This window comes from Mobula birostris, chromosome 2 (assembly GCF_030028105.1).
Source record: "Mobula birostris isolate sMobBir1 chromosome 2, sMobBir1.hap1, whole genome shotgun sequence".
In the NCBI taxonomy this organism is placed as follows: domain Eukaryota; kingdom Metazoa; phylum Chordata; class Chondrichthyes; order Myliobatiformes; family Myliobatidae; genus Mobula; species Mobula birostris.
Genome location: NC_092371.1, coordinates 173,320,427 through 173,337,213, shown reverse-complemented (window position 1 = coordinate 173,337,213; position 16,787 = coordinate 173,320,427). Strand labels below are relative to the sequence as shown.

Below are 16,787 nucleotides of genomic sequence, written 5' to 3'. Positions count from 1 at the left end.
GTGTGTCTTAAATGCTTTTCTTACGATTGCAAGACCTGTTGGACATTGGTAAATATAAACTACTGCAAGTCTGGTTCATTGGCTAGACCCACAGCATGGGAGCTAGGTGCCCTCGGTTGTGCGGGCCAGACCCTCATACTATGGCATTGCCTGTTATAGGCACTCGGGATGAGGTGCTGGAGGCATTGTGGGAGAAAACAGAGGTGCAGCGTTGGAACTAAGTTGGTTCTGGCCCTTCCCGTCACTGCTGCTCTCCAGTGTTCGCTCCTGGGGAGACAAGCTGGATTGTCTGTAGCTAACCCAGCATGAGACCAGCTGATTTGCCTTCGTCTGCTGAACCAGTGCGAGATGAGGAACTGTTGCATACTTGTTCTTGCAGAAACATGGCTCCAGGACAGCAACCCATGCACCATCAATCTTCAGGCCATGCCACTCAGGGACTTGTGCCAATATTACTTTTTGTGACTGTATGTGCTGTTGTAATTATACATGGTGTGTAAGGCTGTACCTTCTGTGTTTTGCACCTTGGCCCTGGAGAAACACTGTTTTAATTTAGCTGGAGTTCCTGTGTATGGTTGAATGATAATTAATCTTGAGGTCAAGAATCTATATTATCATTCTCACTGGTTGTTCAATGGTTTTATAACAGTGGGATAGAAAGCAAGAAGGCCAAATGGCCTTTTTTTCTGTTCTTTGGCACTAAAGTGAGAATTTCTACCTGTTCTACCAGGGAAATCACAAGACCATGGGATATAGGACCAAAATTAGGGCATTTAGCCCATTAAGTCTCCGTCATTCAATTATGGTTGATTTGTTATCCTCCCCAATCCCATTCTCCTTCCTTCTCTCTTAAGGTGTATTCTGCAAGGTCTCCAGTACAATGACAGCAACAATTTATGGAACAATGGCAGGGTGTATTGAGGCAGACAGACCTAAATTCTCATGGGAGTGGTGGAAGGAATGTAGTGATATTGATGTTTTGAATGGTGCAAGTGTATCTACTTTCAACTATAATTTGCTGACAACCAGACAATGAATTGGAATTTGGATTGGTTTATTGTTGTCACGTACCAAGATGCAGTGAAAAGGTTGACTTGCATACTGCTGCAGGATGTTTCCTATAGTGGGATGGTCTAGGACCAGAGGGTTACAGCCTTACAATAGAAGGACTTCCCTTTAGAACAGAGATGAAGAGGAATTTTTTCAACCAGAGGGTGATTATTCTGTGGAATTCATTGCCACACGTAATTGGGAGGCAAAGTCATTGGGTGCATTTAAAGCAGAGGTTGATGTGTTCTTGATTAGTAATACCATCAAAAGCAGGAGAATGGAGCTGAGAAGGGTAATAAATCAACTATGATCAAATGACTGTTTCTCGGTACATGTGACAAGAATAAACCAATTCCAATTGTGACCTATCCTCAGTATCCCTTGTTAAGTGTGGTGCTTGGACCTTTGAGAGTGTGTAAAATCCATTTAACTGTCAATTGTGTAGAAATCGTAGGTCATAAAGTCACAGAGCACTACAGCACAGAAACAGGACCTTTAGCCCATCTAAGCCATGCCAAACTATTAATCTGATGTGAAATTTGTTTTCCTTTCACAAAGGAAAACAAATCAGGAGACCACAGTCAGTGCAGAAATAACATCTCCTCGCTGACAATAAACACTGGTACATCTCAGGGATGCGTGCTTACCCCTGTGCTCTACTCTGTCTACACACACGACTGTATGGCTAGGCACAGCGCAAACATCATCTATAAATTTGCCGATGACGCAGCTATTGTTGACAGAACTTCAGATGAGAAGCCGAGGGAACCCATGCCAGTTCTCATCAAGGGATTAGCAGTGGAAGAGGTGAAGAGTTTCAAGTTCCTGGGTGTCAGTATCTCTGAAGACCTATCCTGGGCTCAATATATTGGTGCAGTTACAAAGAAGGCATGACAGTGGCTGTGTTTTATTCGGAGTTTGAGGAGACTTTGTATGATAGCAAAGACACTCACAAATTTCTACAGGTGTACCATGGAGAGCATTCTACCTGTTGCATCACTATGTGGTACGGAGGGGCCACAGCAGAGTATTGGAAAAAGCTGCAGAAAGTTGAAAACTCAGCCAGCTCCTTCATGGACACTAGCCTCCCCAGCATCAAAGATATCTTCAAAAGGCGATGCTTCATAAATGCGGCAACCATCATTCAAAACCCCCATCACCCAGGACGTGCAATCTTCTCATTGCTACCATCAAGGAGGAGGAGCAAATTTTCTGATTTGCTTTTTGCTGTTTAAGCATCTTGGATGTTACTTTTGTAAGTCTGAAGATGAAATTTCAATGTGGACCTGGTATAAAATGATAATTAGAATTTTTAATTTCTTTTAAAAAAGAACAATTTCATTTAAAGCCAAATGTATCTTTAATTTATCTGGAAATAGCTTGTGGCATTGACGTCTTGGAACTCATTGCTGAAATCGCTCAGAGGATTTCATTTTGTCTCATAGAATCGATGCTGTCCTATTTGGTCACTTTCGTCTGTCACAAGAAACAGATAATCAAACCAAAGTATTTGCTGTTCTAGCAAAGAAGAAGGAGGAGGTAGGTATTAAAGAATTGATTAATAGCAAGTTACTAAGTATATTATTTGAGATAAAAAAACATCTGTGGATTTGTTAACAAATCATTACCATTGAGTTTACTGAGCATGTGTCCATGCTATTGGTATTCAAGACCAATATTTTCAATCTCTACTTAGTGCTATGTTTTCTGATATCCATGTGTGTATAGTAGGGCTGCAGATTTCCCCTCTGTTCCGATTAGGGAATTCAATTTTGACTGTCCAAATCTCAGGTTTTTGAGAATTTGCAATGCCTTCAAAGTCAAAAAGGATATTCACTGTGACCACTGTATCAGATACACCTGTACACATGCTCATTAATCTAATCAGCTATCATGTGGCACCAACTCAGTGCATAAAAGCGTGCAGGCATTCAGTTCTTTTTCAAATCAAACAGAGAATGGGGAAGAAATGTGATCTAAGTAACTTTGACTGTGGAATTATTGTTGGTGCCAGATGGGGTAGTTTGAGTATCTCAGAAACTGCTGATCTCTTGGGATTTTCACACACAATGGTCCATAGAGTTTATAGATAATGGTGCTAAAAACAAAAACAAATCATCCATTGTGCAGTAGTTCTGTGGGCAAAGTGCTTTGTTAATGAGCGAGGTCAGAGGAGAATGGCCAGACTGGTTCAAGCTGACAGGAAAGTGACAGCAGCTCAAGTAACCACATGCAACAACAACGGTGTGCAGGAGCGCATCTCTGAACACACAGGACATCAAGCCTTGAAGTGGATGGGCAACTGCAGCAGAAGACCACACCAGGTTCCACTTCTAGACCTAATAAAGTGGCCACTGAGTTTATGTTCATGATGGCATTAACAGAAAATCAAACTATTGACTCTGGTGTATCTTCAAATTGACCAGCAGCTGTGTGACACTTCTTTTTGAAAAAAATGGTAAATAGTCATTTTAAAATTATAGATTATTAAGACCATACAGCTATCTTCTGTCTTAGGGAAGTATGATTTTAGTTGTAACTCGATAGTGTTGCTTTTAATTAACCCGACAGGAAGAGTGTTAAAACATGAGTGTTACTTTAAAAAAAAAGTAGCAAATGCTAGTCAAGCAGAACGTGCGGAAAGAGAAGCTGTTGTGATGAAGGGTCTCAGACTTGAAATGCTATCTGAACATATTTCATAGAACTCTTCAGCACAGTACAGGTCCTTCGATTCACAAGGTTGTGCCGACCTTTTAACCTACTATTAGATCAATCTAACCCTTACCCCTCTACATAGCCCTCCATGTTTCTATTATCCATGTGCCTATCTTAAGAGTTTTTTTAAATGCCGCTAAAATATCTACAGCAGCATGCAAAAGTTTGGGCACCACTGGTCAAAATTTCTGTTACTGTGAATAGTTAAGTGAGTAGAAGATGAACTGATCTCCAAAAGTCATAAAGTTAAGGATGAAACATTCTTTTCAACATTTTAAGCAAGAATAGTGTATTATTTTTGTTTTGTACAATTTTAGAGTGAAAAAAAGGAAAGAAGCACCATGCAAAAGTTTGGGCACCCCAAGAGATTTGAGCTCTCAGATAACTTTTACCAAGGTCTCAGACCTTAATTAGCTTGTTAGCGCTATGGCTTGTTCACAGTCATCATTAGGAAAGGCCAGGTGATGCAAATTTCAAAGCTTTATAAATACCCTAACTCCTCAAACCTTGTCCCAACAATCAGCAGCCATGGGCTCCTCTAAGCAGCTGCCTAGCACTCTGGAAGATTAAACTAAATGATGCCCACAAAGCAGGAGAAGGCTATAAGAAGATAGCAAAGCATTTTCCGGTAGTCGTTTCCTCAGTTCCTAATGTAGTTAAGAAATGGCAGTTAACAGGAACTGTGGAGGTCAAGCTAAGGTCTGGAAGACCAAGAAAACTTTCCAAGAGAACTGCTTGTAGGATTGCTAGAAAGGCAAATCAGAACTCCCGTTTGACTGCAAAAGACCTTCAGGAAGATTTAGCAGACTCTGGAGTGGTGGTGCACTGTTCTACTGTGCAACAACACCTGCACAAATATGACCTTCATGGAAGAGTCATCAGAAGAAAACTTTCATACTTACCACAAAATACAGCGTCAGAAGTCTGCAAAGGAACATCTAAACAAGCCTGATGCATTTTGGAAACAAGTCCTGTGGACTCATGAAGTTAAAATAGAACTTTTTGGCTGCAACAAGCAAAGGTATGCTTGGAGAAAAAAAGGGTGCAAAATTTCATGAAAAGAACACCTCTCCAACTGTTAAGCACGGGGGTGGATCAATTGTGTTTTGGGCTTGTGTTGCAGCCAGTGGCACAGGGAGCATTTCACTGCTAGAGGGAAGAATGAATTCAATTAAGTACCATAAAATTCTGGAAGCAAACATCACACCATCTGTACAAAAGCTGAAGATGAAAAGAGGATGGCTTCTATAACAGGATAATGATCCTAAACAAACCTCAAAATCCACAATGGACTACCTCAAGAGGCGCAAACTGAAGGTTTTGCCATGGCCCTCACAGTCCCCCAACCTAAACATCATCGAAAATATGTGGATAGACCTCAAAAGAGCAGTGCATGCAAGACGGCCCAAGAATCTCTCAGAACTAGAAGCCTTTTGCAAGGAAGAATGGGCGAAAATCCCCCAAACAAGAATTGAAATACTCTTAGCTGGCTACAGAAAGTGTTTACAAGTTGTGATACTTGCCAAAGGGGGTGTTACTAAGTACTAAACATGCAGGGTAACCAAACTTTTGCTTCGGGCCCTTTTCCTTTTTTGTTATTTTGAAAATGTAAAAGGTGGAAATAAAATGGTTTTCTTGCTTAAAATATCAAAGGAATGTGTCATCTTTAACTTTATGCCTTTTGGAAACCAGGTCATCTTTTACTCACTTAGCTATTCACAGTAACAGAAATTTTGACCGGGGTGCCCAAACTTTTGCATGCCACTGTTACCTCTACCACTGCCTTCTAACAGCATGTTCCATGCACCTACCACTCTGTGTAATTAAAAACTTGCCTCTTACACCCTCTTGTACTTCCCTCCATTCATCTTAAAATTATGCTCCCTCATATTATCTGACTATCTACTTGATATTTCTAATCCTGTATACTACTCTCATCCTCTTTTACTCCAAAGAGAAAAGCCCTGGCTCACTTAACCTAACTTTATAACTTTAGTCCAGGTAGCATCCTGGTATATCTCCTCTGCACCTTCTCTGAAGCTCCCACGTCCTTCCCAAAATGAAGTGACCAGAACTGAATTCTCTTTCCACAGATGCTGCCTAACCTGCTGAGTTTTATCCAGCACTTTTCCTTATTTCTGATTTCTAATGTGTAGTCTTGATTGATTTTTATGTTCCATTTAATTTCATTCCTGTTCACTTGGTTGTCAAATTGAAAATGCTGATGGTATCTACTTATTCTAGTTACTGTAAAAGAGCTCATAGGAATATTGAGTGGAAACTATAACTCAATGATCATCCTTTCAGGAAGAATGTGTGATTTATTCTCTATTTTTTTAAACAGAAGGCTCCAGAGTATCAGAAGTATAGGTATTATCGACGGGCTCCTCCTCCTACTGAGATTGATCATAATTTTCATGTGGGGTTACAACTTGCTTCCAGTGGTCGTCAGCGATTTAACAAGCTGGTCTGGCTTCATCACTCATGTCTAGTTACCTATAAGTAAGTATCAACATGTACTATTGCAATCTCACTTCGTAATGAAGCTTCATGGAATGCACTGCCAGGGGTGGTAGTAGAGGAAGATACATTAAGAACATTTAAAAGACTCAGATAGACACATGAATGATAGAAAAATGGAGGGCTATGCAGGAGGGAAACATTCAGCTAATCTTGGAGAAGGTCAAAATGTTGGTACAACATAAAGGACCAAAGGGCTTTGTACTCTGCTGTACTGTTCTGTGCTGAAATAATCCTTAATGTGGATATATACAGCTCTTTGCCATTCTTCAAGTTTGTTGTCATCTAACTGTAGATATATACAACTAAATGAAACATTGGTCCTCCAGACCATGGCAAGCTAAAAACATATATCACACAGCACATAAACCAAAATATTACTATAAATAAATTATTAAATATAATACAAAATGCATGTAGTGTGTAATACAGGTGAACAGTAAACCGAAAACAATACAGGAAACAGCTCACTGTCCTGATGACAAGATCTTGATTTTGACAGGGTATTCATTAGTCTCACAGCCTGAGGGAAGAAACTGTTATCAGTCCTAGTTCTGATGCTTGTGTATCTCCTTCCTGGTGGTAGTTGGTCAAAGACATCGTGTGATGGGTGGCAGGGATTCTCAACAATGCTTTGGGCTCTTCGTCTGCAACACTTTCGGTTAATATTATAAGTAGGGGAGAGCAAGAGCCCAGTGATCCTCTTGCTGGTTTGTACTATCCTTTGTAGAGTTTCCATTTCTACTGTTTGGGACACAGGTTCAGACAGGTTCTGAACAGATTCCACAACATTTGGACTCACTTTCAATGACTGTGCAACTCACATTCTCAGTATTAATTATTTTTTTTTAATTTGCAATTTTTCTTCTTTTGCACATTGGTTGTTTGTCAGTCCCTGTTTTTTCATTTATTCTACTTATTTGCTCTATTCTGAATGCCTACAAAAATGAATCTCAGAATAGTATATGGTGACATATACATATTCTGATAATAAATTTACCTTGAAATATTGTTAAGGTACCTGTCTTAAACACTTCTCCTGACAACTCATGCTATATAGCAGCCATCCTCTGGCTGAGAAAGTGGCCCCTCAGGTTCTTTGTAAATCTTTCTCCTCAGACTTTAAACCTGTTCCCTCTAGTTCTTGATTCCCCTGCCCTGGAAAAAAGACTGTGCACATTCACCCTTAGCTACATCCTTCATGATTTTGTCCATCTTTCATTCTCCTACACTCCATTATATAGAGCCCTACCGGCTCAACCTCTCTCCATCTTTTATTTTTTATTGCTTATTTTTTTATTTGTACTGTTTGCCTTTTTTTTTTGCACGTTGCTGATTTGTCAGTTTGTAGTTTTTCACTGATTCTATTGTGCTTCTTTGTTCTGCCGTGAATGCCTGCAAAAATATGCAGTGGCATGCAAAAGTTTGAGCACCCCTGGTCAAAATTTCTGTTACTGTGAATAGCTAAGCGAGTAAAAGATGACTTGATTTACAAAAGGCATAAAGTTAAAGATGACACATTTCTTTAATATTTTAAGTAAGATTGCTTTTTTATTTTCATCTTTTACAATTTCAAAATAACAAAAACGGAAAAGGGCCTGAAGTAAAAGTTTGGGCACCCTGCATGGTTGATACTTAGTAACAGCCCCTTTGGCAAGTAAACACTTTCTGTAGCCAGCTGAGAGTCCTTCAATTCTTGTTTGGGGGATTTTTGCCCATTCTTCCTTGCAAAAGGCTTCTAGTTCTGTGAGATTCTTGGGCCGTCTTGCATGCATTGCTCTTTTGCGGTCTATCCACAGATTTTCGATAATGTTTAGGTCAGGGGACTGTGAGGGCCATGGCGAAATCTTCAGCTTATGCCTCTTGAGGTAGTCCTTTGTGGATTTTGAGGTGTGTTTAGGATCATTATCCTGTTGTGGAAGCCATTCTCTTTTCATCTTCAGCTTTTTTACAGATGGTGTGATGTTTGCTTCCAGAATTTGCTGGTATTTAATTGAATTCAATCTTCCTTCTACCAGTGAAATGTTCCCCCTGCCACTGACTGCAACACAATCCCAAAACATGATCAATCCACCCCCGGTGTTTAACAGTTGGAGAGGTGTTCTTTTCATGAAATTCTGCACCCTTTTTTCTCCAAGCATACCTTTGCTCGTTGTGGCCAAAAAGTTCTATTTTAACTTCATCAGTCCACAGGACTTGTTTCCAAAATGCATCAGGCTTGTTTAGGTGTTCCTTTGCAAACTTCTGACGCTGAATTTTGTGGTGAGTATGCAGGAAAAGTTTTCTTCTGATGACTCTTCCGTGAAGGTCATATTTGTGCAGGTGTTGCTGCACAGTAGAACAGTGCACCACCACTCCAGGGTCTGCTAAATCTTCCTGAAGGTCTTTTGCAGTCAAAAGGGGGTTTTGATTTACCTTTCTAGCAATCCTACGAGCAGTTCTCTTGGAAAGTTTTCTTGGTCGTCCAGACCTCAACTTGACTTCCACCATTCCTGTTCACTGCCATTTCTTAATTACATTACAAACTGAGGAAATGGCTACCTGAAAACACTTTACTATCTTCTTGTTGCCTTCTCCTGCTCTGTGGGCATCATTTATTTTAATTTTCAGAGTGCTGGGCAGCTGCTTAGAGGAGCCCATGGCTGCAGATTGTTGGAACAAGGTTTGAGGAGTCAGCTTGAAATTTGCAACACCTTGCCTTTCCTAACAATGATTATGAACAAACCATAGCCCTAACAAGCTAATTGAGGTCTGAGACCTTGGTAAAAGTTATCTGAGAGCGCAAATCTCTTGGGGTGGCCAAACTTTTGCATGGTGTTCCTTTCCTTTTTACACGCTAACATTGTACAAAACAAAAATAATACACTAATCTTGCTTAAAATGTTGAAAAGAATGTTTCATCTTTAATTTTATGACTTTTGGAGATCAGTTCATCTTCTACTCACTTAACTATTCGCAGCAACAGAAATTTTGACCGGGGTGCCCAAACTTTTGCATGCCACTGTATATTTTGAGTTAGTATATGGTGACATACAGACTTTGATTTTAAAACAAGATACTTTTAGTTTTGAACAACACACAATATAAATTATTCATTTATTATTTTTTGTAATATTCGTATAATGTAATTTTTTCTTTGCAGTGTACTAGACAACAAATTTCACAGCTTTTCAATCATTGATAATAATCTGATTCTGATGAAACATAAACTACATATATTGTACAATAATGAAGAAAAAGACTGCAAAATGAAACGTTAGTGCAAAACCCAGATTAGAAACAAGAACATGACAGTGCAAGAGGTTGTCCATAGTGTTACGTTGTTGTGGTAGGATTAGCGTTGGGCAGGTCGGCTTAAGAAGCTGGTGGTTAAAGGAAATTTGCTGTACCTTAACCTGGTGGTGTGGGACTTGTAGTTTCTGGGCATGTTGCCCCGATGGCAACTGCAAGAAGAGTGCGTGCGAGGTGGCAGACAGGAGGGCTTTACAGTGAGTAGTTGAAACTTCCTGATGCATCACTGGCACCAGCCTACCCACCATAGAGGACCTGTAGACAGAAAGGTGCCAGAAAAAGGGCAGCAATATCTTGAAGGATCTGCTTATGGATCGTTTGTTCCACTCCAATCAAGGACGAGGCTATGCAGGATCTACACAGAACCACCAGACTCAAAGACAGTTATTTCCCCCAAGTTGTCAAGCTGATCAACACCTCCATTCGTTCACCTACCCCATCACTGCTACTTCATCACTTATGCCACAGAAGCGTAACAGTTAGTACAACAGTGTTGTAGTTCAGGGCTTTGGAGTTCAGAGTTAAATTCTGGAGGCTTCTGTAAGAAAGTTTATATGTTTTTCCTGTGTGAATGCAGATTTCCTCCGGTGCTCAGATTTTCTCCCACAGTCCAAAGATGTACTGGTTTAGCTTAATTGATCATTGTAAATTGTCCTGTGATTAGGCTAGGGATAAATAGATGTGTTGCTGGGCGGTGCTGCTCAGTGGGCCAGTAGGGCCTGTTCCACGCTGTATCACTGAATGAATAAATGTATTTCCTGTCAGAATCTCCTTATGCATAATAGAAACATAGGAAGCCTACAGCACAATACAAGCCCTTCGACCCACAAAGCTGTGCCGAACATACTAGGTAAGGAGTATAGCTACTCCTTACCTAGCATCACTTTATGTACATACAATGTCTATACATAAGCTATTCTTCTGTATTTATACTTAATGTGCTTTTTTTTGTTGTGTTCTTTATGCTTATTTTTTATGCTGCATTCAGATCTGGAGTAACAATCATTTTGTTCTCCTTCACTTTTGTTTACTGAAGGATGACAATAAATAATCTTTAATCTTGAATTCTTGATGATAGATGCCAGTGGCAGTGCCTCATGTAGAGATGCCTTTGGAAAAAATGTCCCTTTGCATATGTATCCACTAATAATTTTTTTGAATTTGTTTCCACCACTTTTGCAGATAGCATATTCCAGATCATCATAACGTACTGTAAAAAATATTTTTTATTTATAAACAAAATACTTCATTTTGCCTTTAGTAATGCACATAATGCTGGAGTAACTCAGCAGGTCAGGCAGTATCTATGGAAAGGAATATAAAGTCGACGTTTTGGGCTGAGACCCTTTATTAGGGTATTTTGCATTTGGTTTGTTATAACTAGTTATTAAGAATACCTGATGAATTATTCTAAACATCAATAATAGCACATCAATCTATGCCCTACAATTCTGTCTCTTTAAATTGTTATGTGGACTTTGTCAAAGTCAAGTCATAATTGGGAGAGAGTAATGCCAAAAATGACTGGGATGTACTTTAAAAACATAGAGCACGATTTGTAAAATTCAGTGGTTGTGCATCTTGAGGCAAAAAATGCAGCAAGCCTGATTACTCAAAATGACCAGCATGGTAACATTAATTTTTTTAATCCACTCCTGAATGCTTGATATCAGAGAAACTTACTTGAAAAATGAAAACATGCGATCAAAAACCAGAGTGTTAGAGGAGCTCATTTGTTTAGGCAGCAATTTTGATGCAGTGTCATGGCCTGAGTCATTAACCGTTTTTTGCCTTCACAGATCTGCTAAAGTTTTTTGGTCCAAATTTCAGCATCTGCAGGCTCTTTTGTTATTCTATAGGGTTAGTTTAAAGTTCAAAGTAAACCTATTATCAAAATATGCATTTGTCACCTTACTACCCTGAAATTAATTTTCTTGCAGACACTCACAGTAGAACAAATAAATACAATAGAATCAATGAAAAACTACGTAGACTGACAAGCATTGAGCAAAAGAAGACAAACTTTACAAATACAACAAAAATGATAATAATAAATAAATAATACTGAGAACTTGAGTTGCAGAGTCCTTGAAAGTGAGTCCATAGGTGATGTTCAATGATTAGTTCAGTGCTATGGTGAGTGAAGTTATCCACAATAGTTCAGGAGCCTGATAGTTGAAGGGTATTAACTGTTCCTGAACCTGGTGGTGTGGCTTCTAGACCTTCTTCCTCATGGCAGCAGCAAGAAGTGATCATGGCCTGGATGGTGGGGGTCCTTGATGATGGATGCTGCTTTCTTGTGGCAGCACTTTTTGTAAATGTGCTCAAAGGTGCGGAGGATTTTTCCTGTGATGGACTGCACTGTATCCACTACTTTGTGTAGACTTTTCTGTTCTTAGGCATTGATGCGTTTCTATACTGGCTGCAATGCAATCAGTCAATAATCTCTCCACCACACATCTAAAGAAGTTTGTCAACGTTTTAGATAACATGCCAAATCTTGATAAACTTCTAAGAAAGTGGAGGCACTTTGGGATTGGAGGCCCATAACCATGGTGTTCCCCACAGGTCAGTGCTAGGCCCGTTGCTATTTATCATCTGTATCAGTGATTTGGATGAGAATGTATGAGGCATGGTTAGTAACGTTACAGATGACACTAAAGTAGGTGATGTCACTAACAGTGAAGATGGTTTTCAGGATTTGCACACAGATTTTGGATCAGCTGAATAAGTGGGCTGAGAAATGGCAAATGGAGTTTAATTTGAATAGGTGCTACGTGTTGCATTTTGGAAAGACAAATCAGGATAGGACATTTATGGCCAAAGATAAGGAATTGGGGAGTGTTGTACAACAGAGGGACCTAGGGGTACAAATAAATGTTTTCCCTGTAAGTGGTGTAACAAGTAGATAGGGTAGTAAAGAAGGCATTTGGCATGGTGGCCTTTTATCAGTCAAGCACAGAGTATTGGAGTCTGGATGCTATGTTGCAATTATACATGATCTTGGTGAGGCTGCATTTGGTCTATGTTCTGTTTTGGTCACTCTGCTACTGGAAAGAGTGCCGAAGAGATTCATGAAGATATTGTCAGAACTGGGGACTAGGTTATGGGGAAGAGGCTGAGCAAGTTAGGCTCTATGTATTGCAGCATAGGCGAATGAGAAGTGAATTTATAGAGTTGTATAAAATTATGAGGGTCTTAGTTAGGGTGAATGCACTGCGTTTTTTTCCCAGGATTGGGGAATCAAGAGTTAGAGGGCACAGATGGTGGTCAGAATATAGAATGAGTTGTCAGAGGAAGTGGTCATGGCAGGTACCTTAATATTTAAAAGTTCAAAGTAAATTTATTGTTAGGATACGTATATGTCACCATTTACTACCATGAAATTCATTTTCTTGCAAACATTCATAGTGGATACAAAGAAATATAGTCTAATAAAAATTACAGAAACAAAAACTGATGGGCAACCTATGTGCAAAAGAAAGACAGTGCAAATACAATTCACATAAATAAATAATACAAGGACATGAGTTGTTGAGTCCTTGAAAGTGAGTCCGTAGGTTGTGTTCTGTTATCCGTTCAGTGTAGAGGTGAGTGAAGTTATTCACACTGTTTCAAGAGACTGATGGTTGAAGGATAATAATTGCTTCTGAATCTGGTGGTGTGGGGACATAATATTTATAAGGTACTTGGTAAGGTACGTGGATAGGAAATGTTTAGAGGGATTTGGGTCAAACACAAGCAAATTACACTACCTTAGATGGAAATCTTGGTAGGGATGGGCCAGTTGGGCTGAAAGGCCTGTTTCCATGGCAGTTAACTCTGTGAATATTATTTCTCTTAGTTATTTGGTGTACTGATGATTCCATAACTGCGGTTCTTACCCATTGACGTTTATTTCTTCTTACAATAATGTCAGAACTTTTTTAGTTAATAATGATCATCTTTTGTTTATAATAAACATAACGATTCTCTTCGTCATAAAATTGTGTGAAGGCTTTTCTTTTATTTCATTGTGTGCCTGTTACGTTATTTGCTCTTTGGCTTTAATTTATCACAGTCACTTTTTATTTTGAAAGAAAATTTCAGATGATGCAAGTACTTTGTCTGTTCATCCAGAGCATTGGGATGTGAAAACTGTTCATACAGAAAACAGAAGCGGAAATTCTTGTAATGTGTACCTTACTGTGGATAATTACGGAATAAGTGCTGTTAGAACAGATCCATACTTGCCATAAGACCATAGACCATAAGACCATAGACGCAGAATTAAGCTATTCAGCCCATCAAGTCTGCTTTGTCATTCCATCATAGATGATTATTATCCCTCTAAACTGATTCACCTACCTTCTTCCCATAACCTTTCACACCCTTTCACATCAAGTACAGGTGATCCCCGCTTTACGCCACTTCGCTTTTACGAAAGACCTACATTAGTACCTGTTTTCGCTAACCGAAAGAGGATTTTCACTTTTACGGAAAAAGACGCCCGCTTTAAACTTGTGTTTACCCTGAGAAAGACTACCATGACCGTGAAGCCTTGCGCGGGCAGGTGTGTGCGCATGCGTGTACGTGCCAAATTTTTTTTCTACAAATCGGTTTTGGTTAAATCTTCCGGATTTTGTTAAATGTACACACATTATTTCTATTTTATATAGGCTGTGTATTTAGCATATCATTCCTGCTTGTACTATATGTTAGTGTTATTTTACGTTTTATGTGCTATTTGGTAGGTTATTTTTTGGGTCTGGAAACACTCAAAAATTTTTCCCATATAAATTAATAATTGCTTCTTCGCTTTTCGCCATTTCAGCTTCAAACGGTTTCATAGGAACGCTCTACCTTCAGATAGCAGGGGAAACCTGTATTTATCAACCTCCACTTCACATTTCCCAAAGACTTGGCCTCCACAGCCATCTGTGGTACTGGGTTCCCCACTAATTCACCAGCCCCTGGTTAAAGAAATTCTTCATCTGTGTTGTAAAGGGATGTCCATCTATTCTGAAGCTGTGTTCTCTGGTCCAAGACTCACCCACCATAAGAAATATCCTCTCCACGTTTATTTTATCTGGACCATGGGTTCCCAACCTGGGGTACATGGACCACTTGCTTAATGGTATTGGCCTATGGCATAAAAAAGAATAGAAATCCCTGATCTGGACCTTTCACTATTCAATAGGTTTCAGTGAATTCCCCTCATTCTTCTAAACTGCAGCAAGTACAAGCCTAGAGCAATTAAATGCTGTCACTATTGAAACTCGTATCATGACTAAATTTAGGCATTCTGTTGTCATGTAATTAATTAATTAATTCCATTATGATATTCAAAATAATAGGGGCATTCTTTTTCAATCAAGACTTGTAGAATATGTCTAATTTATATATTTCATTTTTAGGTCAACTGGAGAGACTGCAGTTTCCACATTTGACATCGATAAAATGTACACACCCTTATTCTTCGCTCGTGTGAAGAGCTTTACAGCATTTTCTGAAACACCTCTTTAATTTGATCTAATCTGCTGGTTTAGATTTATAATCATTGTAAAGTTCCTTATGCATGAGTGGAATGACATTAATGCTACCTAAGGAACTGCAGTCTCCGTTTGAATAGGATATTGCTGTCTGAGTGCTTTTTAAAAGGTGCTAGATATATTGCAAGAAAAATGGGCCTGAAATTGCAATTAAAGTTTAAATGCACTGTGTCATTTATCCATTGGAGTGATATGGATAAAATAAAAATCAGAAATCTGCATTGGGGCTTGGGCTATATAAATATTAGAAAATAAACTTTGAGGCTGTTTGCATTGGTGGCAGTGTTTTAATTTTACTTCTCATATGTCAATATTTGCAGAATTTTTACAATGTGTTGCCAGAATGAAATCTTCACTCATTTTTTATTACGGATTGAGTAGTTCATGTTATCTGTGACTTCCAACTTCAAAGCTTTAATTGATTTAGTTTTTTTTAAATAATTTACTTAAACTGAAATCATGTTTCAATAATGAGATAAATGTTTTCTTTGAAATATTTTTGCTGTGTCTTTATTGTGTTTGCTGCCTATGTTTCTCAGCCTGTGACATTTTAAATATATTGCAGGACTATAAGACTTGAGAGCAGAAATAGGCCATTTACCCATTGATCTGCTCCACCATCATGGCTAATTATTATGCCTCTCAACCCCATTCTCCTGCCTTCCCTCTGTAACCTTTGACACCCTGCTATAAGTATACCCAATGACTTGGCTTCCACAGCCATCTGTGGCAATGAATTTCACTGATTCACCACCCTCTGCTAAAGAAATGCCTTCTCATCTCTATTCTAAAGGGACATCCTTATGCCTCAAGTCTTCTACTATAAGAAACATCCTCTCCATATGCAGTCTATCTCAGCTTTTCAAGACGACATTAATAGGCGGGGATTAGAGGAATACAGACTTTGTGCAGAGAGATGGGATTAAACAGGCATCATTATTATACAGACGGTGGGCTGAAGGGCCTTCCTTGTGCTGTGCGGTTGTATTTAACTCTGTCTCATTTTCTTATAGTTCAAATGTGCGCATTCTGTCATTTGCTGCAAAGCTAGGAGTACCAAAGTTAATTGCATGTAGGAGTGAACAGGGTTAAAATACAGGCCAGCACAGGAGCATTCCAGTTATCGTAAAGTTATTACAATGGCAGCAACGTGCATTCAATCCTGCCACTATCCGTGAGGAGTTGTATGTCCCCCCACGCCCCATGACCACGTGGGTTTCCTCACATATTCCAAAGGTGTACAGGTTAGTGGAGTAATTGGGCAGTGCAGACTTGTTGGACCAGAAGGGCCTATTACTGTGCTGTATCTCTAAATAAAATGAACACCCTCTAAAAATTGTACAACAAAATAGATCATGCGATTTGCTTTTACATACTTAAAATAGTGACATCGCGTCTTTGAAAGTAAAGGTGTGCATGGGAGGTTTGTCAGTTTTTATTTATAATTATTGTTTTGCAATCTTCTGACTTTGACATGAGAATCTTTTAGCTGTATATCAAATGCACTTCCAATTCCTTGTCATTTGGAAGGATTAGTCTTAAAGCATTTTTCAGGTACGGAGCTTTGTAAAAGTATTCAGCCGCCACCCTTTGTTCACATAAATGAGTATTAGATCCAGGGATTTTGACCAATTTAACTGAGAATTTTTATTTGTGGGTCACGTACGTGTTCCTTTTTTT

General features: G+C 39.1%; 1 protein-coding gene across 4 annotated transcripts in view; it reads left to right on the top strand.

The window, feature by feature from the left end:
* Positions 1 to 15,586, top strand: part of fbxo9 (F-box protein 9) — a 121,610-nt gene extending 106,024 nt beyond the window's left edge. For 3 of the 4 annotated variants that reach the window (XM_072251117.1, XM_072251116.1, XM_072251115.1), the window contains exons 11-13: positions 2,496 to 2,589; positions 6,110 to 6,267; positions 14,973 to 15,586. In XM_072251117.1, coding sequence (XP_072107218.1) covers positions 2,496 to 2,589; positions 6,110 to 6,267; positions 14,973 to 15,081 — 361 coding nt within the window. In that variant the 3' untranslated portion in view covers positions 15,082 to 15,586. The remainder of the gene's footprint in view (positions 1 to 2,495; positions 2,590 to 6,109; positions 6,268 to 14,972) is intronic. The other variant, XM_072251118.1, reaches the window with a different exon arrangement.
* The last annotated feature ends 1,201 nt before the right edge of the window (positions 15,587 to 16,787 follow it).